Source organism: Macrotis lagotis, chromosome 8 (genome assembly GCF_037893015.1).
Source record: "Macrotis lagotis isolate mMagLag1 chromosome 8, bilby.v1.9.chrom.fasta, whole genome shotgun sequence".
In the NCBI taxonomy this organism is placed as follows: domain Eukaryota; kingdom Metazoa; phylum Chordata; class Mammalia; order Peramelemorphia; family Peramelidae; genus Macrotis; species Macrotis lagotis.
In genome coordinates this window covers 163,368,676-163,393,218 of record NC_133665.1, presented here as the reverse complement: position 1 = coordinate 163,393,218, position 24,543 = coordinate 163,368,676, and the positions used below count along the sequence as shown (strand labels likewise).

Below are 24,543 nucleotides of genomic sequence, written 5' to 3'. Positions count from 1 at the left end.
AGAGAGAGAGAGAAAGAAAGAAAGAAAAAGAAAACTTTATTGGGATATTTTACAACATAACCCTAGCATAGCTATGAATTTTTATAAGGTACTTATAAGACGAATTACCTAGCACGTGCAACAGTTTAGAAACAGATGAGAAACTTGAATTATTTAAAAAATATCACCTGTTGATCTGCTTCTCCATCTTTCTGCCTACATAGCTGCAGTTTAATTTAAATAAACTCAACGAACACTGTAGTAGGCACTGGGTATGAACACAATTCTTGCCCTCCAGAACTTTATACTCTACCTGGTTTAGAAAAAATGTTGATAGAAAAGTAAATATTATATATATATATATATATACATAAATATCCATATATATATGCTAATAAAGTGGGGTGGGAGGGAAGGGCAGTGCAGGGAAGAGGCACAGCAACTGGGCTGAAAGAAGTTCTCAAGTTTCAAGCCTGGAGAATCAGGTAAGGTCTGGCAGAGACTGTAGCAACTGAACTGAACCTGAATGGGGAATGGAGCCAGAGATTCCAAGATCCTCGAGATATCATAAAATGTTCTGTAAAATGCCAGTTACCCTCTGAGTAAAGAAATCATCAGCTAAGTTTGGGCCAAACACTTTCTCCATTTCAAAACATGATGTCTATCTGAACTAGACTTTCCCCTGAGAGTCCCTTTTGAATATTAAGACCCCAAATATTGCTTTATTAATTTATATTTCATAGCGTGGGAAAAAAACCAAACTTCTTGACATGTATGTATGTATGGATGGGAGGTACTGCTTTATAGAGATTTTAGAGACTTGACTTGCTGGTGATGAGCAATATACAAAAATACGTACAAATGGTAGCAATTGATTAGAGGGAATATAGGGGGATCTGTCATGCAATCCTACTTTATTATTAATGGAATCAATCAACTCATTTCTATAGCCCTGATTAGGAATTGTAACTGCAGGGTCGATTTTCCTACTTAAAAAAATCAAAGTGCCAGACTTGGAAAATTCATGATTCTCTTAAAAAAAAAGTGGTCAGAAGCTATTGTAAGCATGGCTGCTAATCCTATACTTAAGCAAAGCTGCTGCATTTTTTACCTGCAAGATTGGACCTAGTGAGGACACCAAGAGACGGTGTGTGGGGGATTATTCCCAAGTGGGAGCATTATGGCACTCTCTAGGGTACCCCTTCCCCCCCCCCCCCCCCCCCCGTCTGTCATTCTGCTGTAGGATTTTCAGAATTTTGTGTTCCTACTTTTCACAAGCCAGATTCAAAATCCACCCCAGCCTCAGCTTTTCCTGGCTCGGCATTGCCTGTTTGGGTTGTCTGATGGAAAAAAAAATAGAAAGAAAGGAAAGCAGGATGCCAATCCTGCAAAAAAAACCTCTTCAGACTTAAACTGGTGCAAACCCCACCCCCACCACAGCAGAGAAACGGTTTCCTTTGAACTGAACCCAGAAGAAACGGTGAGTTAACAATTATTATCCACCCAAACGGCCCGACTGGGGGCAGTTTTCTGAGCAATGAAATCAACTGCTTCTCAGAACTGCAGCCCCCGGTCCGTCTCTTAAACGGCCACCTTGAGTGGCCCCATCCTTTAAAGCGATGCCCAAAGAGCCGCGGAATTCCAAAGGTCTCCTTGGAGTGGCCCAGGGGTTATGTCAGGGGCTGGGGCTCATCAGGCCCCCAGACAGTTTCTGGGTGATTTAGCTTACTAATCCACTAGCCCCCACTCCCTTGGATAGATGGGGTGAAAGGCGGGGGGGGGGGCTCCTGGGGGAGTCGGGAGGAAGGAGAGAATCCCACAGGTTAAAAGAGTAACAAGCAAGTCCCAAAGGGAAAGTGAAAGGTGGCCCCCTTTACCTGATAGATGTCCCTTAGCCCGCACCAAGTCCTCAGGACCTGGTGGCAAGCCCTGAGCCTCTCTGTGTACCATCTCCTGAGGGTGGACACGGTCAGATTCCACACGAAGCGGCTGCCACTGAAGAGCAGGTCCTCCACGCCGCACATGAACACCGAGGCCATCCCCTCTCCTCCTCTGGGTCTTGCCCGGCTAGTGCCCACTGCCCAAGCCTGCCAGCCGTTAGAGCAGCCCGGGCAGCAGGCTGGGGCTGGAAGCCAGGGTCCGGCCCTCAACAAAGTCCTCTTTCTTCCCCTGGGCTGCCAGCATGCTCTGATTCTGGGAGCAGTCCAGTGCCCCGGCTGGGCTGCAGTGGCGGTGCCCCACCAGAGGCGCCCACAGCAGCAGCCTTGCCCTATGGCTGGGTGGCTTAGAGAAGTCTCTGTTCAGCTCCACCGGGCCGGCCACGGTGTGTCCTCTAATTAAATTTTACCTCCCCCTCCGCCTCCCTCACACCTCCTCTTTGGAGGACTGACTCTGTAGGAAGAGTGTGCCACAGGAAAAGGACTATAAAAACTGCTCCCCGGCAGCTCAGAGCTCAGCAGCCAGGCACCACAGAGGCTCCTCCAAACAGCTCCGTCTCACCAGCCGGCAGACGAGAGGGAGCATCGCTTCACCATGCTGCCTCGGTGGATGGGGGATCCGGGGGCATCGATTGGGAGACAGATGAGGGGACCGGAGGGATCATTAAGTCATGCCCCCCCTCCTCATGAGACTGAGGCTTCCGCTGAAGGCGATTTGGGGACCCCCACCCTCCATGGGGAGATAATCGACCCATCACTGTATCTTTCACTCAGCAGCTACTGTTGGGGAAAAGTACCTGAATGTTTTCTCAGACATATTTGGAATACGTGACCCAAATCACACATGGTTTGGGTGACGTGCTTCAAGCCCCTGGCTTCCCATGATCTGCCGATGACACCGGGAGATAACTCCAAGCCCGGCTGCCCCGGCTTCCCGAAGGCTCCCCTTACACATCATCCTTCCAAGGCAGTCCTCTCCATATGAGGGAGGAACAATGAGCATCTTTGGAGCTCAGCCTTTACAAACAGACCACAGTTAATACGCTCATTGAAATAACAGCCCACAAGAGGATCCCTGGCTTGCTCCACCAGGCGGGTAATTTTAGGTTGGAATCCTCCCCTTTCCTAGGCTTAAACATGGACTGCCACATATCTGCACCTTCGGGCTGCCTGCTACCGAAAGCCTACAAGAGAAGGGTTTCTCAAGTCATGGAATAATTAATCTTTGGGGATTTGTTGGTAGGTACTGACACAGCACTTGAGATTACCTGAGGACCCGGAAAAAGTATCATGGATTTCCACATGCCACCAGTTGGTCCTCTCCTTTCAAAAATGCAGATTTTTGCTTTCAACCCTACCATGTCCGCTCCATAAGAAAACAACAGTTCTTCTGTAGAATTTAATTATCAAGTATTCGAATAATCATTATGTGTCCCACACAGGTGTAGGGGATAGAAAAATGAAATAAAATGGATCCCATTCTCAGGAAGCTTACATGAGATCTGTAAGTAGTATAATGGCCTACAATGAAAGAAATCTGGAGTGAAAATCAATTCTAGTGGGCAGCTAAGGTGGCACAGTGAATAGAGTCAAAGAGGATCCGAGTTCAAATCCAGACTCAGACACTTAATAATTACCTAGCTATGGGCCTTGCAAAAAATAAACAGCAACAACAAAAAATAAACAAAAAAGAAAATCAGTCCTAGCTCTACTGGCATCCAGATGGATGCCCTGCTTCCACATTACAATACAACATTTCTTCTTTAGTATTCAACTAACAAGCATTATTTGAGTAGTCATTATGTGTCCCACATTCTAATAGGTACTGGGGATAGAAAAATGAAATAAAATGGATCCCATTCTCAAGAAGCTTACATTAGATTAATTAGTATGGAGGAGTGGAAAGAAATCTGGAATGAAAATCAATCTCCATTGGAAATCAGATGGATGTCCTTGGATGGGTCATTTAATATCTTTAGGTTCCAGTTTCCTCATTGCTCATTCATCTTAGACAAATCCTTCTTATCCCCATATGAATTCCATTTCCCAACTTGGTGCCTTTGCAATAACTGTTCCCCCAACCTGGAAGGTACTAGTTTCTCACCTCTTGTCTCTTAGAATTCTTACTTCTTTTCAATCTCAATTCAGGAGGACTTTCTTGATTTACCCAGCTATAATTGCCTTTTGTACCCCCCAAAAAACTTGCACACATTTCATATAGATATATAGAAATACACACACACATATATATATGCATGTGTAGTCTCTTTTAATAGAAATAAACTCCTGGAGGTTAGGGAGTATTTCATTTTACTTTTTATCCCCAGTAGCAGAAGGAAGTTGCTTAATACATTCTCATTGATTGATCTGGAAAACTCTAATAATAATCTGTTCCAAATTATAGGCCTTACTGAAGGTCCAAACTCTGGCAGAATGGAAGTCCTTGGAAGGCAAGGGCCATTATCATTTTGAGCTTTTCTCTATCTAGCTTGTAGTTCAGAACTTTGAACATACATTAGCAAACTCTTCACAAATGTTTGTTGAATTGGATTGAAAATCTGAACATTTCAATTCTTCCTACATCGAAAAGAAAAGAAGCCATGGCTTAGGGGGAAAAAAAAAAACCTTTACCACATGAATGGAAAACTACTCGGGTTGAAATGTGCTCAGAAAGTTCTTGGTGATAGGGTGTGCATGTGTTTTCAACAGGACAGGATGATGGTGTTCTCGGAAATGTCGGGCAGCTTGGGGAATACCGGCAAGAACCTCCAGCAGCAGGTCAATTATCTCTGTCATATGATGCCCCTCCACCCCCAGGGGACAAAGAAGAAACACCTTTTCTGGAATCTCTCTGAGTCTAAGTCTAATGCAAATGAAATAAGTAAGTGCTAAATCCCCACCTCACTCATTTGCTTTTCCCTAAGCATTTGCAATAATCATTTCCAACTTTGGCCTTTATGAGATTAAAGAACAACAAAAATAGGCAACAATTGTTTTAAACATCAGTGCCTAAATCAAACCTGTGAGTTGGCTTTTTGCCATTTTTTTACCTGTGACTCAATGGATTTTTTTTTTACATTGAGGTTATACATGTTCAGATTTCTGCTGCTTCTTAATCACTTTTCACATTATTAAAGGGTTGTAAGCCATCTATTATCGGAAGTTATTTGCCATTTGCCAAAAAACCCAAAGCCTGGCCTTCAAGCTCAATTATTTTCTTTTTCTTTTACATTGACCTCTGGGGCAGCGAGTTTTGTTAACTGGGCACTCCCAGCCATGGTGACCAAAACTCAGCACAAAATAGGAAATCCCTTTGATACTAACAGTATGGATAACATGCCCTTTATGACCAATATGATGATGATGATGATGATGTGGATGTGTGTGTGTGTGTGTGTGTGTGTGTGTGTGAGAGAGAGAGAGAGAGACAAAGAGACAGACAGAGAAGCAGAGACAGAGAGAGACAAAGACAGAAAGACAGACACACATACACACACACACATATATCTATACATATATATATATATATATATATATATATAGAGAGAGAGAGAGAGAGAGAGAGAAAACTGTTTTCAATAATATTAATCCCATTTTACAGAAAAAGGAAGAGAGCAGGTCAGAGACATTAAGGGATCTGCCCTGAGCAGCCCAGCTAATAAGGATGGCAGCGTATCCTTCAGGGATGGCTCAATGGGAACATAACGTCAGACTTGGACTTGCCATGAAAGGAAACCTATTCAAGGAAACACTTTAAAATTGAACTATTTTCTTTTGGGGCCAATTTTCTTTCTTTTTCTCTTTTCCTAAGGGCTTTTTTCTTCAAGGCAGCTGAGCTCCTTGCAACATACTGTAATTTCCTGCTGTTTTCTCGGAGGCCCAAGCACCCTCCTCAAGTGACGGCATTACTCCCACACCTGGGAGCTCTACTATGGATGTAAAAGAAAATTGAGATGTTCAGTGGGGTGTCTGCATGTTCTCCTACAGAAATGGAGTGTGGGGAAGGCTTCTTGATGACTCTGATGCTTATGTTCACTCTCATTATGTGAACATGCTACCAAAAAAAGTAGAGAGGGTCCCTATTCCACTTTGAGACATGTATCTGCCACTCCATAATTGCCTGTAAAGCTGTATGTATGATTTTAAAAAAAAATTTTAAGGCAATGGGGTCAAATGACTTGCTCAAGGTCACATAGCTTAGGTAACTAGTGTCTGAGGCTGAATTTGAACTCAAGTCCTCCTGACTCCAGGGACCATGTCCATTGTGCCACCTAGCTGTCCCCTCTATGGATGCTTTTGAGTTTTGAACTGGGTGGAACTATATCACAATTACTCACACCCAAAAAGATTTTTACAGATGGTGTCACTTGGGTTTCACAGACCCTGAGAGGTAGGTACAATGGGTATTTTCATTCTCATTACTGAGATAAGAAGACAGATTCTTCCTTCATGCCAATGATATGGATATCATCCAAACTGGCAGAACTTAACTGAAAGAAGCCTCACAAAGAGAGGCAGTACAAGAAAGTCCAAGGATCTCCTCTCTCCTCAAGAAAAAAGTTTTTCATGATCAAAAGAAGAGGGGATACTATCATGGTCCCACAGAGTCAATTTTCCATTAAAAAAGACTAAGACCACAAAGAAAATTGCACTGAGGTTTAAATGTGCTGAGCCCAAAGACATCTCAACAAATGTGCTGCCCATTAAAGATGGGAACATTTTGAACTGTGAGGTGCCTAGAAGAGAAAAAGGGCAGCTGATCCATTTCAAATCTTCATCTTTTTTCCCCCTCTTATTTAAATGTTGAAGGTACAAAAACAGACAACAAAGAAAGGAAACTGAGACTCACAGGGTTAAGGAGTTTTGAGGGTCCCAAGGGGTGGGATTCCTGACTCCAACTCCAGCACTCTGCCCCACTGAGACCCCATCTGAGCCTATGTTAATAAGGTCAAAAGTTAGGAGGAGACCTGTTGCTAGATTGTCATTTGGTGTCTCAGACAATTCAGACAGACAAATATGGAGTAGAAGGGCAGGTCATAGGCAAACCCCATGGACTGTCCTGCCTACATTAATCATGCAGGGAATGCCTTCCAGTGAGTCTCTTTATCATCAGAGGCTCAAGTAAGGTTCTTTCTATAGCTTAGTTGATCCCTTCTTCCGTCATCTCTGGATGAGAGTAGTTTTGAATCTGGGATCACAAGGAAAAAGGGATATGAGGACACATCAGCAGAAGGCTCAGTGGCATTGCCTCTCCTCTTCAGTGACCATGCACTGAGACCTGATTGTGTGTGTTGTTCCTTTTTAGCCCTGCTCCATCTGAATGAAGCCCAGGACTATATTAGTGCCTCTTCCTCCCTCTCTACCACTTTTTTTCTCCTCATTTGATTAATCAAAGATTGTAGGAAGTAGATTTCTTCATAGCTCTTTCAGCATCTGGGATATCAGTGTTAAAAAGTGTTGCATTCTCAGAGGATTTTTAACCAAGCCGTCACACTATGATGGGTGGGATGTCAAATAGTGGGCCATTGCAACTGGGTAGGCCTGAGGTCACGAAGGCAGGGACTAGGAAGGAAATGTCCTGCAATGAATTAGACAATAGCTAGGGCACGTCGGCACAGACACACATTTTAGCTAAACCCAGACAAAATCTCCAAGGTCAAGAGTATACACAAAGTAGGGGACTGAAGATTGAACCTCCTTTAAAAAAAAAAGCTTGTCTTAAAAGGCTTCTGTCTTCCCACACCCCATTCCGCAATTTGTCACCTTCAACCACACTTAACTTATTTTTTTTAATAAAAATAAAATAGCAATAATTGGAGCTATATAACACCTTTCTTGTAAAGAGCTCAAGAAGTTTCTCATATATGGTCTAATTTATACTCACAACTCCTTCTTAGGTAGGCTGGGAGATGTGTTGGGATAAAGTAGATTTGAGAGGCAGAATTCCCATTCCCCCTTCCTCAGATGTTTCTAGAAGCAGTCCTAGAAAATGTAAATAACCCTATCTAATTTCCCCAGGAGGAATGGGTGAACTAAGGAATAACTAGGGAGGAAGAGAATACTTTTTAAAGTCTCTAGTCTGGAGTTTGGAGCAATGGTATATTAGAACCAGTTTTCACTGGCTCCTAAGATCCAATCATTAAATTTTCAGCATGTCTACCTTTTAATTCTTGTTCCAAGTGAAAGAGTCCAACGTTTGAACTCACTGACTTTTACTTTTCTTAAATGTGTCCCAGAAAGTTATTCCTTATATAATGGTAGGATAAGAGGAATGCTAATCACAAAAATAAATGATTTCCTTCCTCTCCTTTTTAATGAAGGCAAAAACACAAAGAAGCATCTGGTTCTTTTTGATTAAAATGATTTGGCTGTGGATCATCTGCTCTCTTCTGCTACATCAGTACTCTTCCCATTTCAGTCTTTCCATTAAGTGAGATTAATAATCCTGTGATCCTATAATTCAGGATTCCTCCTGACATGGAAAACCACGGTTACAATTAGGGAAAACTTTTCACTCTTCTGCTTCACTATGTCCCCTTTCAAGCTTGTAGACTAACAAGGTTCAAAACAATGAGTAAATTTATTTAGAAATTAAAGAAAATCTTTCCCATCAGATCCCATGGAAACAGGAATACCTATCAGTAAGCAGCCCTCACTACAAAGGCTTACATAGCCTTAATCACTTACAGAAATGTCCTGCATGGGTCATCATATCCCTTATCGCCTTAGATTTCTCTCCATCTTCTCTAGCACTCCATGATTCTGATGTAGCTTGCAGACCCCAATGGAAGTTGCTCCCTCTCTTGGTTCTTTAACTTGACCTCTAACCTTCACCTCTTTCATTTCTTCCCAGGTCCCAGCCTCTGGTCCCAGTTCTTCTTTCTTCTTTCTTCTTTCTGTCTTGTTTGCAGTTCTCACTTTCTGGAGATTTCCATAGCTCCCAGGACAGATGGTTGTCATGCCCTTTCTCAAGGGACCAGGTCTCAGTCTTCAGTCTCCCTATTCTATCAGCATCATGGCTCAAAAACATAGCTCCATTTACCCTAAGGGAATGTCTTGCTGCATAGAGGGGTAAGCACTGGTTCCTCATTTTCTGCCTTTTGCTGGGGGAACAATTATCAAATTTGCATGACCTTTTATGGCAAAGGCACATCAATTGATTGTCCTATGGCTTTACTCATCTTCCTCTTCCCTTTCCAGATGATAGCAATCCCACTCCACTAACTATTTTGATTTCCCCTATAAGAATGCAAGCTCTTCAAGGGCAAGATCTATCTTGCTTGTTGAACATGTCCATCTAATGGAGTGTTTGGCCCAACACAAGTTTTTAATAAATGCTTTTTCATTTATTTGGTCATTCATTCATTCTGATTCTTGTCCATGTCCCTCCATAAGGAGAAAGTCTACCCAATACACAAAAGCTTTTCCTAGAAGTCTTTAAGATTCCTTGGGAAAAGCTGGTCATCTGTCATCCTTCATATTACCTCGATGACACTTCACTCTCCATCTGCTGCCCTGCCTGGCTTTGACTCCAGGGTATAAGATGCCCTTCCCTCCCAGATTAAGCTCATCACTTCAGAATTCACCACCATATGACCAACTCATGCCTCCATTGACAGCAACTCCCCCCGCCCCAGTCTCTTCTCCCCACTGACTGGAGGGCAGGAGGCTGGAGGACCAAAATCCTCCCGGTGCCTTAGAGAGGGTAGAAACAGGGCTCTGAGTTCACTCCATTGACATCTGCTGCCCTGCCTGGCTTTCCAGTGTCTGCCAGCATCCCATCCACACCCCTCCCCACCCCTGTTTCCTTCTGTATGTTGTCTCTCCCTATAGATTATAAGCTGTTTGAAGGCACAGGCTGGTTTTTCTCCAGAACTTAACAATACCAAACATTTAGCTAATTATTAAAAGTTCATGTTATTGGATATTGGATCCCACTCTCATTATCTGATTGCCCTATCTCTTTCCCAACCCTACACTGATGCTACTGAATGATACCTTTTATACCACAAGCACATTGATTATTGGTGATTGGATGCAGCTTGTTCATATCTGCTATGGGAGGTCTGAACCTGGGATTTTCCTGATGTGGGAACTTCTAGTGAGGAAACTGTCTCTGTCTCTGTTTCTGTTTTTGTCTCTGTCTGTGTCTCTTTCTGTCTCTCTGTCTCTCTGTCTGTCTCTCTGTCTCCCTCTCCCTCTCCCTCCTTCCCCCTCTCTCTGACTCTCTCTCTGGCTCTCTTTCTCTCTCTCTCTGGCTCTCTGTGTCTCTTTCTCTTTCTTTTCTTCTTCCCCACCTCTCTTCTGTTTTGATCCTCTCTCCTCTTTCTCTCCCTTCCCCTTTCTCTCTCCTCCTCCCCCTTTCCCTTCTTTCCTTTTCTCTTCCCTACCTCTCTCTTCTCTCTCTTACTCCTTTCCCTCTCCCCATCCCCCTTTCCACTCTTTCCCTTCCTATCTCTCCCTGTATCTAGTCCTGAAACTTTTAGTCCTAAAAGTGTGTCCTGGGAAACTAAGAGGTTAAGTGACTTGTTCAGAGTCGCACAGTCAGTATGTGGCAAAGGTGGGAGAAAACTCCCAGGATAGATCTCTATCCACCAAGCTTTGAGGCATTGGACCTCAGATTTCCTTCATACAGAGTACTTTCAGGAGAGAAAAATTCTCTTGGTCAATGCAAGGCAGCACCTTTTTAGCAACAAAACTTTAGAGAATTTCCCAAAACACTGAGAACTTTGGGACCTTGGACCAAGGACTCTAAATCATCAAAACTTGAACCCAGATATTTCTGGCTTTAGTCATTATGCAACTCTGCCTCTCCTGCAGTAGTATCATATCATTTTATGTAATCATTATCATATTATTGTATAGTTATCATTTTATAATGTGTCATTGATATTATATATTATACCCTAATTCCAAATCTGCTAACATTCTTTTTTGGTCAGATGGGAATTGAGTTTTAATTTTTCATGAAGAAGTATATTAATAATATAAGGAAGATTGTAGGGGTCACACTTAATTAAAACATACTGTTTTAAGGACTTCAGCAGAAAACTTCAACAATGGATCTGAAAATTTTTCAATGGTTTAGAACAGGATTTCTTAAACATATTTAAAATACATTTAGAAGATTTCATTTCTATATAATTACATATTGTAATCTCTGTGCATTTTATTTTATGCACAAAAAAGCATAATTCTGAGAAGAGTACATAGATTTCATCAGATTGTCAAGGGATCTCTGACACAACAAAAGTTATGAAAATGTCATCTAAAAGTGAGAGCTAAATTCAATAAATTCAAATAGAAATTAATTCTGAATCTTGTCCATGTCCTTTCATAAGGAGAAAGCCTACCCAATACACAAAAGCTTTTCCTGTAAGTCTTCAAGATTCCATGGGAAGTTGAGTCCAAAGAAATAGTTTCCAAAATGTAGGATGGGGGAGGTAGAACTGGAGAGTAGTTTAACTGAAGAAGATCTGGGGGTTCTAAATGACTTTGGTTCAATGCAAGACAACAGGGTGTCATGGCTCCCAAATGATTATGATGAGACCTTAGAAGTCCCTGTTTCTTTTGTTCTCATTACAACACGTCTGGAATATTGTGTTCAGTTCTGAAAATGAAATTTCTGAAATAAGATTGACAAACTGGATTGTATCCAGAGGAAGGCAATCAGAATGGTGAGCAGGCTTGAGATCTTGCCAAATGAGAACCAATAAAAGACCTTGAGATGCTTTGGAGAAGACTAGGGATAAGGACCTGAGAGTGGGAGAAATTATTATATGGAAAAGGGACTAGGGGTTATTTGTTTGGTCCAGAAGACAGAACTTTGAAGAGATGCAGATTTTGTCTGTCTGTATAGAATTCCTAATAATTTTACCCTTTGAGAGTATGATGAACTGGCTATCTAGGGAGGCAGAGAAGTCTCCTTTATTAGATGTCTTCAGGTGAGGCTGTATATAACCAAACAATTGTTTGGTACACAGTAAGAGGGATTCTTGTCCAAGAATGGGTTGGACTAAATAAAGCCTAAGGGCTCTTTGTAATTAGAAAATTCTATGACTTTTCATAATGTGGAGTTTTTCTAATAAAAGGCCACTTTAAACTAGAATAGATTTAACTCGGATTTGGTCTGAGAATATGAAAGAATCCTTCTATGGAAGGAGGCTTGGAATGTACTGTAGCTGAAGCTAGAGGTGGAAAGAAATCGAAGTGAGAGAAATTAGTAAAGGTGTAGAAAAGAGATCAGATGGCTAATGTGTGAGAATTTTAGAAAAAATAGAAAAGGGATGGAGAAGAAGAAAAGAGATTGCAAGGGAGGTGGCGGGCAAAACTTTGTGGGCTTTGGCCAGGTTAACCTTAATCAGACTTGATTCAGATTGGCTCTGACAGCACTGGCAAGGCTTATCTCTGAATTACGCCTTCCTCATGTTCTAAGTGGCTTATTTCGTAAAGCCTCTTTCAACAGGGCGGCGAGAAAGGCAGAAAAATGGAGCCCTTTCATGGCCTTGAGTTCTATATTACTGGGCAGAAGGAATGAGCTCATTGGCTTCACCAATTCACTCACTGTGTATCTTTCTAAAAACCTTTTGTCCCACTCCGACAACTGAGTAACAGTGTAGTCCAGACGAATGGAAACAAAGGTTCCCGTTTTCTTCATCTCCATCTCAAAACCCATTTAAAATGCATATAACTATATAGTTTGAATGATGTTCACTAGTGTGAAAAGCGAATTATTTAAGAAATATGATCTAGAGATCCATATGAGTGCAAAAATTATATTTACATGATAAAATATTACAGATATTCCAAGCCCCCCCCCCTTACCCCATTCCCAGCCTGGGCAAATTATACTCAAGCTAAAAGATAACAGGCACATACATATTCATATATGCATGCACCCAACCATATAAATTATGGACAACAGTTATGGCAATGGGTTACAGAGAGGCAGTGCCGGAGGACTGAGACTTCTGCTCAAATCCTAGCTCTTCTGTGTCAACCATTGGATCTCAGTATCTCCATCTGTAAAACAGAAGAGTTGAACTAGATGGGCTCTAAGATGGGTTTCCAATTCTAGTGTATGATCTTTGAAGATAGAGATGGCTTCATTTTCCAATCTTTATATACCAAACCTGGTACTTTTCTTGTTTGTTTTTTAGTTATGTCTGACTCTTTGTGACCCCCAATGGGGTTTTCTTGGCAAAGATACTGGAGTGCTTCACCATTTCCTTCTCCAGATCATTTTACAGATGAGGAAACAGAGGCAAACAGGATAAAGTAACTTTCCCAGGATCACCCAGCGATCAAGTGTCTGAGGTTGTGTTTGACGTTGCCTTCTCGACTCAAGACCTGATGCTCTATCTGCTGTGCCCTAGTTGCCCTAGATATATATTTATTAAATTGAATTTACTTGACTCTGACTCAGAGAATGGCCTCTGATGCTTGTTACCTGAATGTCCTTGGGTACTTAATCTTGCCTTGGTTTCCTCATCTGTAAAATGAGGGGGCTGGATTACATTAAGTCTAATCCCTTCAAGCTTTATCACTGTGACCCTATGATCTGCATCTTATGGCTCTATGGAGAATTCATCATTCCGTATTAATCGAGAAGGGCAGGTCATGAACAAAAAAAAAGCCACAACAGAATTGATTTCAAAAATCCAATTCAAAGTCCACTTCTGATTCCAACTCTTGTTTCACCTTACTTCAGCTGATTTCTCTGTTTGTTCATTCATTCTGCAATCATTCTACTCTATGCAGTATTATGCTAGACCTGGAGATAATGCATAGACCATAATATAACAGTAGCTCCCCTCAAGAGGCTTATATTGGCTCAGGGAAAAAAACCATAAACATATCAATACTGTTCAATTTAGTTTTGTTTTTTCAGCCATGTCTGGCTCTTCATGACTTCATTTGGGGTTTTCTTGGCAAGGTTACTGAAATGGTTTGCCATTTTCTTCTCTAGATCATTTTATAGATGAGGAAACTGAGTTAAATGGTTTGACCAGAGACACAGCTTATAAGTGTCTGAGGCTAGATCTGAACTCAATATAACCAAGTAAATATAAGGAAAATTTTTTTCGGCTATCCATATTAAGAAAGAGAAGCAATGACAAATTATATAGCCTTTGTTCTTGGCTCCAGAATATACTTCACATATGTGATTCCAGTCAGATTAGCATGCTAGCTCTCCCCCCATAGATGAGTTTCCATCTGCAGCCTTGGTGCCCCTTCTTGGGTGGTTCCTAATGTTATCAATACACTCTCTCTCCTCACCTTCAACTCTTGGGATCCTCAGTTTCTTTCTAGGCTCTTACTAGAAGCTGCCTCCTAGTCAATCCTTTTTCTAATTCTCTTGGATGTTAACATTTTTTCCTTCCTAAAATTGTTTGTATTATTCTGGAGATCCTCTAATAGAATGTAGGCAGTCTGAGGACAGCAACTTTTGTTTTTGAATTTTTATCCCTATTGTGCTTTACATATAAGAGATGCCTAATAAATATTTGTTGAATTGTTTTGATCTTTTGTAGTTTTTTCATTTTTTAAAATTCTTCTTGGTGACCAATTGACCTTGATGAATGTGTTCTTTTGATTAGTTTATAAACAAAGCCCATAGAGTGACTAGATGATAAAGAAAGGGGCCAGGAGTAATCTGGGAACAGAAGGGTAAGGTGGTATTGCGGTCTGGGATTTTAAAAAATGGCTGTAGATGACCCCATTGATAATGCCTATAAAAAGCCTTGATTGTAAAACTGAAAGGGACCTTATGGGTCCTTCATTTTACAGATAGAGAAATTAAAATTCAAAGAGATGATTACTCCAAAATCTTCCAGATCAGATGTATTTGGGGTCTGTGAACTCATTTTTTTTAAAAATGTTGATAACTTCCAGTAATAACTAGCATAATACTCTCTCTCTCAATATATATATATATATATATGTATATATATATATATATATGTATATATGGATTTGCTTCATACATTTAAATTCCTTATCAGAAAGGGTCCATTGGCTTTACCAGACTGTCAGAGGGTCCATGGCACATAATGATTTTTGGCAGAGTTGAGACTAGAATTTGCAAAAACACAATCCTGAAGAACATGAGGGTCTGTAAGCTGAGGACCTGGTCTTGAATTTCACCTCTGATGCTATGACCTGTGTGATCATGGGAAATCACTTCCCTTCTCTGGGTCTCAGTTTCCTCATCAGTAAAAGGAAGGGATTGGATTGAATGGCCTGTGAGATTCATGCTAACTCTAGACCTACTCTTAGTCTGTGGCAATTTCCATCACATTGGTATATTTTTACACTGGCAGAATGGGTCCAGTGACCTGTGAACCTCAATACATTATTTATAAGTACAGAATGGAATAAGGTTTGGAGCTTAGCTCTGGTTTTAGCAATGTATAATAATAAAATTTTCTTTAAAAATCTAGTTTTTGAATGATACATTAGAGCTTCCAAAGTTTCTTTGGGTATATGATTCCATCTCATCAATGGCCCACAGGAGACTTGCAAATGGCCTGTTTGGATTGGATTCCCTATGAGACTTTGTGCCCTGAAAATTTACCTATGGACAAATATATCCACCCAGTAAAGAAGGGGCATCCTACCGAGGATACCACTGAGGGTCATCTTACGGGACTGTAGGAATGCATAATAGTGGCTATTTTCCAACATGGAACAGAGGACCCGACAACATCAGATAAGTGCAGAAACCAACCCGTGTGACTATAGCCATTAGTGGATACCTGTGAGAGTATGGGGTGTCTACCATTATTCAACCACAGCTACATGATACTTCAGAAAGAAGAGAAACAGGCCCAGCAGGTATTTAGGTGTAGAAACCTTAAATATGCATTGATGATAATCTTTTGAATACAAAGACGGTTTAAGAACACGGTCATACTTTAGAAACTCTGTATTCTACTGTGTGCCAATAGATTTCTAGTCAGATCTAGTTAAATTTAATTCAGTTGAACAAACATTTCCTCAGTCTTTACTATAAATGTGCAAGGCCCTGTATCAGGACAACAAAGATGAAAGCAACACTGCCGAACTCTTACACTGAAGGAACTTAGAAGGGAATAAATAAAGGAAATAAAACATGGGCACAAATAAATATGATATAAAGTAGTAGGTGCAGCCAAAGGATCTCAAAGAAGTGTGTGATCACAAATTTGAAAGGGGCCATGTAACCCCTGCAGTAGGGTGGTAGAGTGGATAGACAACTGGTACCAGGAAGATTGAGTTCAACATGTCCAAGTGACCTCTGGGCCAAGTGACCAACCATGTTTGACTCAGATCCTCATCTGTAAAATAAACCGGAAGAAGAAATAACAAACCACTCCAGTATTTTGGCCAAGAAAAGTCCAAATGGGGTCATGGACAAGTCATACACCCCCCAAAATGACTAAACAACATGGAACCCAAGGGCCATAACTGCAGTTCTAGGCTCACAGAGACAGGTTCAGCTTTGAAGATTCTCAACAAAAATCGCAATAATAATTCTGCCAACTCTAGGTTTTGGCCCTGGGAATATCTGAATCGGGTTTGTTTTTAGCCCTTCATTAATTTTGATGAATGGCAGTCTAACAAGTATTTAATAACAGGGTAAGTTTACTGAAAGGCACGGAAAGAATATTTTTTAAAAAAGACTTCTAATTTTAGTTAGCAAAAGAAGTTATAGATGTTTTCCCAGTCACTGTGGTTTCCTTTCTCATCCTCTTATAGAGTCACCTCAAAACTCACAATATAAGTAGGTCGAATCTCATTTGTATGACTTGGGGTTAGGTATGAAACTTCTCCCTCTTTCCTCTGCCATGAAATTTAGAAACCCTCCTTCTCCTATTTCACATGGGACTTCATGATCCTATGGGACATGAGAAAGGGCTAGTGGAGCTGTTTGGGAGCTGCTCACTCTTAGGGAAGGTGAGTGAGGGAGATTAGTTAGCCAACAAACACTGATGAAGCATTGTTGTTATTGCAGATACTATGGTAAGGGATGCACATATAAAGAAAAACTCAAAAAAGCAAAGTCAAAACCAATTTTCTGTGCTCAAGGAGATTGCCTTCTAGGGAAAGCTTGATGGGAGAGAACAGCCAAGCTGGGCTTTGGAAGAATGAAATTATTTCCCAAGGAAGCGAGACAAAAAAGGAATATGATTTAGACATGGGGAATGATTGACACCTATCTATGGACAGGGATAGAATTTCTGAGAAGAGAAATAATACTGAAGAGGCAGGTTGGAGTCCAACTGTGAATGATCTTAAATGACAGGTTTTAAAGACTGTATTTTACTGTATGGGCATTATGGTAACCATTGAAAGTTTATAAGTAAGAAAGCAATATAGTCAACCTTGATATTAGGGAAATTATTTTGGAAGCTCTGAGAGAAAGGATGAATTGAAGGGAAGAGACCTCAGCTGCAGGTAGAGGAAGGAGAGTTAGGATGATGTTCCCAGTGAGAGGTAATGAATTAATTAGGAGAATGGCAGCAGGAGTGGAGTGGAGATGCCAGAAATAATGCCAAGGCCAAACTGACAAGATTAAGCAGCTGCTTGAAGAGTTAGTTCATTGTCATTGAAAGTTTATAAGCAGAGGTTTGAGAATCATTAAATAACGTATGTAGAAAGGATGCAGGACCTGAAATCAGGGGACCTGATCTTGGATGCTTACTTCTGGTGTGACCTTGGGCAAGGCACTTCATTTCTCCAGACCTCAGTTTCCTTGGTTAGACTAGATAGCTTCTAAGGTTTTTTTCTTTTTTCTACGGTCATAATGATTCTTACTGTAAAGAATTTTCTTCATCAATCACAGGATGGATTAGTTAATCTTTGAGGTCTGTGATTTCAACTGAATGTGTTAGTATACTCAGGGGCTCCCAAAGTTATAACTTTTGAGAGACTATGTATGGTGAGGAAATTCCCTCCTTCAATGCATATCAGCAGCTCTCATAAAGCATTCATAGGGTGTTGTTCAGGGATGCTGAAAAGTCAAGTGACTTACCCAGGGTCACATAGTCACAAAGTGCTAGAGGATATTTGATCCGTTCTGACTTCTAAAGTTGACTTGTTATCCAATGTTGAAATTTATCATGAAATTTCTATTTTCTCTCATCTTATTTCCTGTTTTCCTCACCCTTTCCCACTGAATCTCTTACTGTCCTACCTCAAACACATGGACCCTTCTGAATGACATACATGGCTTTTGTGTGAATTCGTTTTTCTCCATGATCCATCAAAGAACTTGGTATTTGCCTTTTCCAGAGGAAAGAATTATCTTAAAATTATCTTAAAAATGGGTATCATTTTGAACTTTTCCTTTCTCCCCTAGGTATTAGAGACAATAATTTACTCTCAGGCTATGAAAAAAGATCTCAAAGAAAGCATGCAGCAAAAAATAATTTCCCTCAGATCATAGGGTCATGGACTTGGTACTGGAAGAAAAGAAAGGAAGGAAGGAGGGAGAGAGGAAGGGAAAGCAAAAAGGAGGGAAGGAAGGGAGGAGGAAAGAAAGGAAGAAAGGATGACCAGAAGAAAGGAAGGTAAAAAAGGGAAGTAAGGAAGGAGGGAAAGAAGAAAGGAAGAAAAAGAGAAGAAAGGAAAGAAGAAGGGAAAGAAGGAGAGAACAAAGAAAAGGAGAGAAGGAAGGAAGTATTTATTTTCAATTTACAGAGGAAGAAATGGAGACCCAGAGAGATTTAAGTGACTTGCCTAAGGTCAAACAGGCAGAACTAAAGAAATGAACTTGGACCCTCTGTATTAAAAACATTTAAAATGGTTTAAAATTGCATTTATGGAAAAGCTAATTGTTTTAACATTGGTGATAAGATTTGAATTCAACTCCAGTCTCAGACACTCAGTATCTATGTGACCCTAGACAAGTCACTTGGCTCCTACTTGCTTCAGTTTCCTTATCTGTAAAATGGAGACAATAATAGAACCTACCTCCTAATATTGCTGTGAGGATCAACTATCGACTATATTTGGCACATAGTAGGTGATTATGGATGTTAACTATTATTATTAATAGTATATAAATGTGCATGTACCTAAGCACACAAAGATATATTCAAGATGTGTCTCTCTGTGTGTGTGTGTGTGTGTGTGTGTGTGTGCTGGCTCATAAGGTTGTGTACATCAGCTTCCTTTTGTTCATCTCAGATAAAGATGCAGATATTTAGAAAAAACAAGAGCCATGAAATGTCAATCCTCACCTTATTTCTCAACAAGAAACAAGCTGAGGGGATCTAAGACTGCTTCTGAATTGACTTATGAGATTTATATTCTTTGGATAAGATTTTTGTAGATACCAGGGACAAATGGCAAGCTGCCATGGCTAGAAGAATGAAGGCTAAACACACAAAACTGTGCACACATTTATCGCCATCTAAAGAAACAGGTTCTTTTTTTCTCTGGGATTTTTCTCTTTTTTTGTGACAAATTGAGAACACAGAATCACAAAGCAAATCTGCTTCTTTATGAAAGTTTTGTTTTCGGAAAGGAAGCAACAGACTTAGAACTCTGAGCAAGTGATGGACTAATCCTGACTCAACAGGAATGAAGTTGAAATATACTTCAATCATTGCTTCAGACAGGTGGTGGACTGTTGGTACAGACAGATATGATCAAAATGTGGGTCTTTTTTATTTGCTAAACTCAGGGTTTTTTTTTTTTACAAGGGTAAGTCTTCAATAAAGAGGAGAGGTCATTGGGAAATGAAAGAAACATAAAAGAAGCAACAATATTTCATTTTAAAAATAGATAGAATCAGGGCAGCTAGGTGGCACAGTGAATAGAGCACTGGCCCTGGAGTCAGGAGGACCTGAGTTCAAATTCAACCTCAGATATTTAATAATTGCCCAGCTGTGTGACCTTGGGCAAGTCACTTATCCCCATTGCTTTGCAAAAACCTAAAAAAATTAAATAGAATCCCCTATGCATTTCTCAAAGCAATGCTTCCCATTAATTACTTTTTAAAATTTTATTCAGTAAATGTCTTTCCATTTTTTTTAATCACAGAGAAGAAAAAACAAGTCTTCCCCTCCATTTTGCCCGTGCCCCCCCAAGTGGCCTGTCCTTGTAATCTCTGTGCAACGTAAGAGATTGTAGCTTTTTTCTTAGGGTTGTCTCAAACCTCTCCCTATTCCAATCAGCTGGCAAACTGAGCTTTTTAATCTCTCCAAAAGGGCAGGGCTCCAGACCAAGCATGGAAATAACATTCTCTACTTCATTTGGAGGCTTCCTAAATATCTTTACCCCCAAGGACCATAAGAGAGAGAGAGAGAGAGAGAGAGAGAGAGAGAGAGAGAGAGAGAGAGAGAGAGAGAGAGACAGAGACAGAGACAGAGACAGAGAGACAGAGACAGACAGAAACAGACAGATAGAGAGAGAGACAGAGACAGACACATACAAAGAAAGAGACACAGAGAGAAGGAGACAGAGGCAGAGAGACAGAGACAGAGAGACAGAGAAAGAGATATAGTAAGGGAAGGCAGATGAAGGACTTGAAATATATCAGGGGAAAAAAAGAAAGCAAGATTATTTTACCAAGATCAAAATAGGAATTTGAGGAAGAAAATAACCATAATTTTGGTTACTCTGACTTTGATAAAACATTCATTTCAACTCAACAATTGAGCTTTGTCAGGCTACCATGATGTGTGATGCACTGTGTTGGGGGATATTCTAGGGAAGTTTTGATCTCCATGTGGGTACTCTCTCCAATAATCTATTTTTCAACTAATCTATCATTTCCCAGTTAAGAGTGACTCTCCTCTATTCCTTCCTATGTTGTTTTTTGTCCTTTGTTTCAGAAAAGGAGCAATGATACTATGGGAAGGTTTTGAATTGCTTGTGAATTGGATGGAAGTGAGTCAGTTGCACCAAATCATTATCCTCATTCTCTTTTCTGGAGTCATCAAAGTCCAGTAGCAAGACAAAAGTCAAGATGATTAGTCATGGCCCAAGATGTGGTGGATGAAGTTGGTGTCTTCAATGCCTGACCAAGCTCTAAGCACTCCAAAGCACCTGCTTTCACGACTGATGGAATCAATTGATCTCATCCACCCATACCACTGAGGAAGGTCTTCACATGCCTGGGGTAGACACCTCCTTAATCTCACTGACCTGCTGGGTTAATCCATCTACTGAAACATTTTACCAAGTTTGGGCACTGTGCATGCTACAACTTCTTGGCACCACAGATAAGAGCTGAGTTCCAGGCAGACACCGAAGTTGGATAAACACGGGAGGCTTGCCTCCCTGTGTGTCTGCTACGGAGGTTCACCCAACTTGCTTGAGGTCAACCTTCATTCAATGTCCCTGATCGTGGATGGGTGCTGATGGAACATGAAGACAATCAGTGGTCTCTTCTTTTTGTGTGTGGTCATACCTTCTTTTGAGGTCATTCTTGGTACTGCTCCTGGAGATACAATGATGAATATCAGCTTGGTCCCTGTCCTCAAGGATTTTCTATTCCTTGGGATTATGTATTCCATAGAAGGGCTATGACTCATACACAGAAAAGTATATTTTAAGGTATATTATGACTGAACAAAGAAAAGATGCAGACTATGGACTCCAAGATAACTAGAAAAGAAGTAACTTCCATTTGTTGGACAGCAGCTGTCTGGAGAGATCAGAGAAGGCTTCAAAAAGGACGTGGAACCTTAGTTGATCTTTGAGATTCTTGAAAGAGGTGAGGAAAGAGCACATTTCAGCATGGAGAAGGAACTATCTTTATAACCAACCATAATAATATTGTTTCAGTGATCTACACCAAAGAGTGTTTAAAGAACTCCATGGACCTGGTTTCTTTCACTTCCTTTCTTTCCTCTGCCGTTATTATCCTCCAGAAGGTCACTATCTATATTCTTATCCTCTCTCTAGTTTCTTTTTTCCTTTTTTTCAAATTTAAGGCAATGGAATTAAGTGATTTAGCCAAGGTCACACAGCTAGGCAATTATTAAGTGTCTGAGGTCGGATTTGAACTCAGGCCCTCCTGAGTTTCATTACTGGCACCAGGAGAGTATAGGCTTGTGTTTATAGACCTTTAAAGTTTAAAGTGTCCCACATACATTATCTCGTTTGATTAAACAGTCCTGTTGGGTGTTAACAATATCCCCACTTTAATTGTTTAGTCATTTTTCAGTCCTGTCTGACTCTTGCTGTCCCTATTTGGAGTCCTCTTGGTCAAGATACTAGAGTGGTTTGTCATTTCCTTCTCCAATTCATTTTACAGATAAAGAAACTGAGGCAAAGAGGGTGAAATGACTTGTCCAGGGTCAGTCAGGTAGTAAATGTCTAAGTTCAGATTTTAATTCAGGAAGGTGAGCCTTCTTAACTTCAAGCCTGGCAATCTATCTACTGTACTACCTAGCTGCCCAATCCCCATTTTGCAGATAAGGAAAACAGGATTAGGAAAGCTAAGTGACTTGTCCAGGGTCACAGAGATGACATCTGCTACTTGTAAAGTGCTTAGCATAGTGTCTGGCACATATTAGGCTCTATGAAAATCCCTATTTCCTTTTCCCTGTCCTCTGGGCCTCAGTTTCCTCATCTGTAAAATGAGGGGGCTATATATTCAATGATCCAAAGGTCTTGTCCAACTCTAAATCCATTATCTTTGCTACAAACTAAGCAATGCAGGTTTTTCTTCCTTTTGCCTTCTAAAGGGGAGTTGGCAAGTGTCCCTCCAAGTTTCCTTGCTGCTGTTTCCACTGGAATGGAAATTTAACTGGATTCTTGTTAGTGAAAAGGTGCCCTGGGATATAAAGAATGTTAATAATAATATTCTGCATGAATGCTATTTCAATTAATTCTTATGTTCTCAATGAACTGCTCATGCATCATCGTGGGTAGAACACATTAAATTCTCCCAGTTTTCACGAGCAGAACTGATCTTGTTTCATTATTGAATATCGATACCGTCACATCTGCTCTTTGATTTTTGTGTGTGTGTGTTCCTGATGAAATGACTCCCAATGTGATTTCTAAATGGTTCTCCTTTCACTGTGCCAACTGTGAAAGCCTTTTCTAGTCTCTCTCTAATCCCATCAAAAAAAAGGTAACAGGTGCCAAGTCTTAAAATATTGCATTTAGTAGACTCCACGCATTACTGGTTGGCTTCCAGTTCCTCAAATCTGCCTAGCAAACTCAGGTAATCAAACTAACAACAGTTGCTGTTGACAATTTGCACCAGATTTGAGTCCCACCGCTCCATGGAAGCCAGCAGAATCTATTGCAACAACACCAGGTTCCATTTAATTCAGGTCGACAACCATTTAGTAAGTGGATACTATGAGCCAACGCATTGTGTTAGTCTCTGGGGGTACAAAACCCACACAACCCAAGACAGTCCTGCCTTAAATCTACCTGCAGTTTGTTGAAGGAAAACAACATGTCCCCATTCAAACACCAAATGAGCACAAAATAGATAGCCAGGTGGAGAGAAGGAAAGATGGGGTCGGTCACCTTGGGAAAATTTGGCCCTTGAACCATGGTGCAAAAAAAAAGAATGATGGGTCTAAAGAGACAAGGTGTGGGTTCAATGAGAGAGAAAGAGCAGAGACAGACAGACAGAGACACAGAGAGAAAGACAGGGAGAGACAGAGACAGAGACAGAGAGACAGAGGTAGAGACAGAGACAGAGAGAAAGACAGAGACAGAGAGACAAAATGAGAAACAGAGAGAGAGAGAGAGAGAGAGAGAGAGAGAGAGAGAGAGAGAGAGAGACAAAGAGACAGAAATGGAATTTGAATCCAGGTCTTTTGACTCCAAGTGGAACAACCTATAGCACTGACCCCTCCAGGAAGTTTAGATTATATTCTGACTTGACTAAAGCCTCTTCTCAGAACCTCAGATAAGGCTCTGAGTTCTAGGGTTGGCTCTAGATGGAGAGAAGTATTCTACTAGTTTGTAGGCACTGAAAAAATACAAATGTATTAGGAAAGAGAAGCATACGAACCCATTTGTAACCATGAAACACTTTAGGATGGATTAACTAGCATCAGGGCACTGAAAGAAAGGGAAGGGGAGTGGAGGATCTAATGGGGAAAAATAGAGAAGATATCGGAGAAAGCTCCAAGCTTAGGACACTTTCCAATGAGGGCAAGCTAGGATGGGGATGACAGAGTAAGAAAATTTGGAGACACTGGGAAGCTAGAAGGCAAATAGTCTTCCTTATATTCTGACCTCATTCTCTCTCCAGAATCCTATCCTTTCATTTCACTCACAGCTCCACCACCCTCATGCAGCTCATCCTCACCTCTCACCTGCACTATTGCATTAGTTTCCTAACTGATGCCCTCTCTTCCGCCTCCCTCTTATCCAATCTATCCTCCGCATAGCTGCTAAAGTGGTTTTCTTTTAAGATGCTCATGTCATCTCCCTGCTCAATAAATTCTAGGGACTCCCTATTGCCTCTAGATCAAATATCAGTTCCTCTGTTTGACATTTAAAGTCCTTTCCAACCTAGTTTCCTGAACTTATCTATATTACTTTCCTTCCTATCTTCTAAGTCTAGCCAATCTGGTCCCCTTACCATTCCTCACATATTTTCCATCTAGGCCCTTTCACCCTGGCTGTCCCTCATGACTAGAATGAACTCCCTCTTCAT

At 40.8% G+C, this 24,543-nt stretch overlaps 1 protein-coding gene and 1 long non-coding RNA gene across 4 annotated transcripts in view; one reads left to right on the top strand and one right to left on the bottom strand.

Moving 5' to 3' along the window:
• The window catches only part of FRMD4B (FERM domain containing 4B), a 349,156-nt gene that overhangs the window by 207,979 nt on the left and 116,634 nt on the right, over positions 1-24,543 (bottom strand). The window contains exon 1 of one of the 3 annotated variants that reach the window (XM_074198757.1): positions 1,857-4,452. The exons of the other annotated variants lie outside the window; for them this stretch is intronic. Within the exon in view, the coding sequence (XP_074054858.1) occupies positions 1,857-2,018 (162 nt within the window). The 5' untranslated portion in view covers positions 2,019-4,452. Of the gene's footprint in view, positions 1-1,856; positions 4,453-24,543 lie in introns of those variants that run through there. 3 annotated transcript variants of the gene reach the window in all.
• On the top strand, positions 1,368-6,127 carry LOC141496315 (uncharacterized). Its single transcript, XR_012471003.1, has 3 exons — positions 1,368-1,459; positions 4,626-4,797; positions 5,728-6,127. It is a non-coding gene; the product is annotated as an uncharacterized LOC141496315 (long non-coding RNA).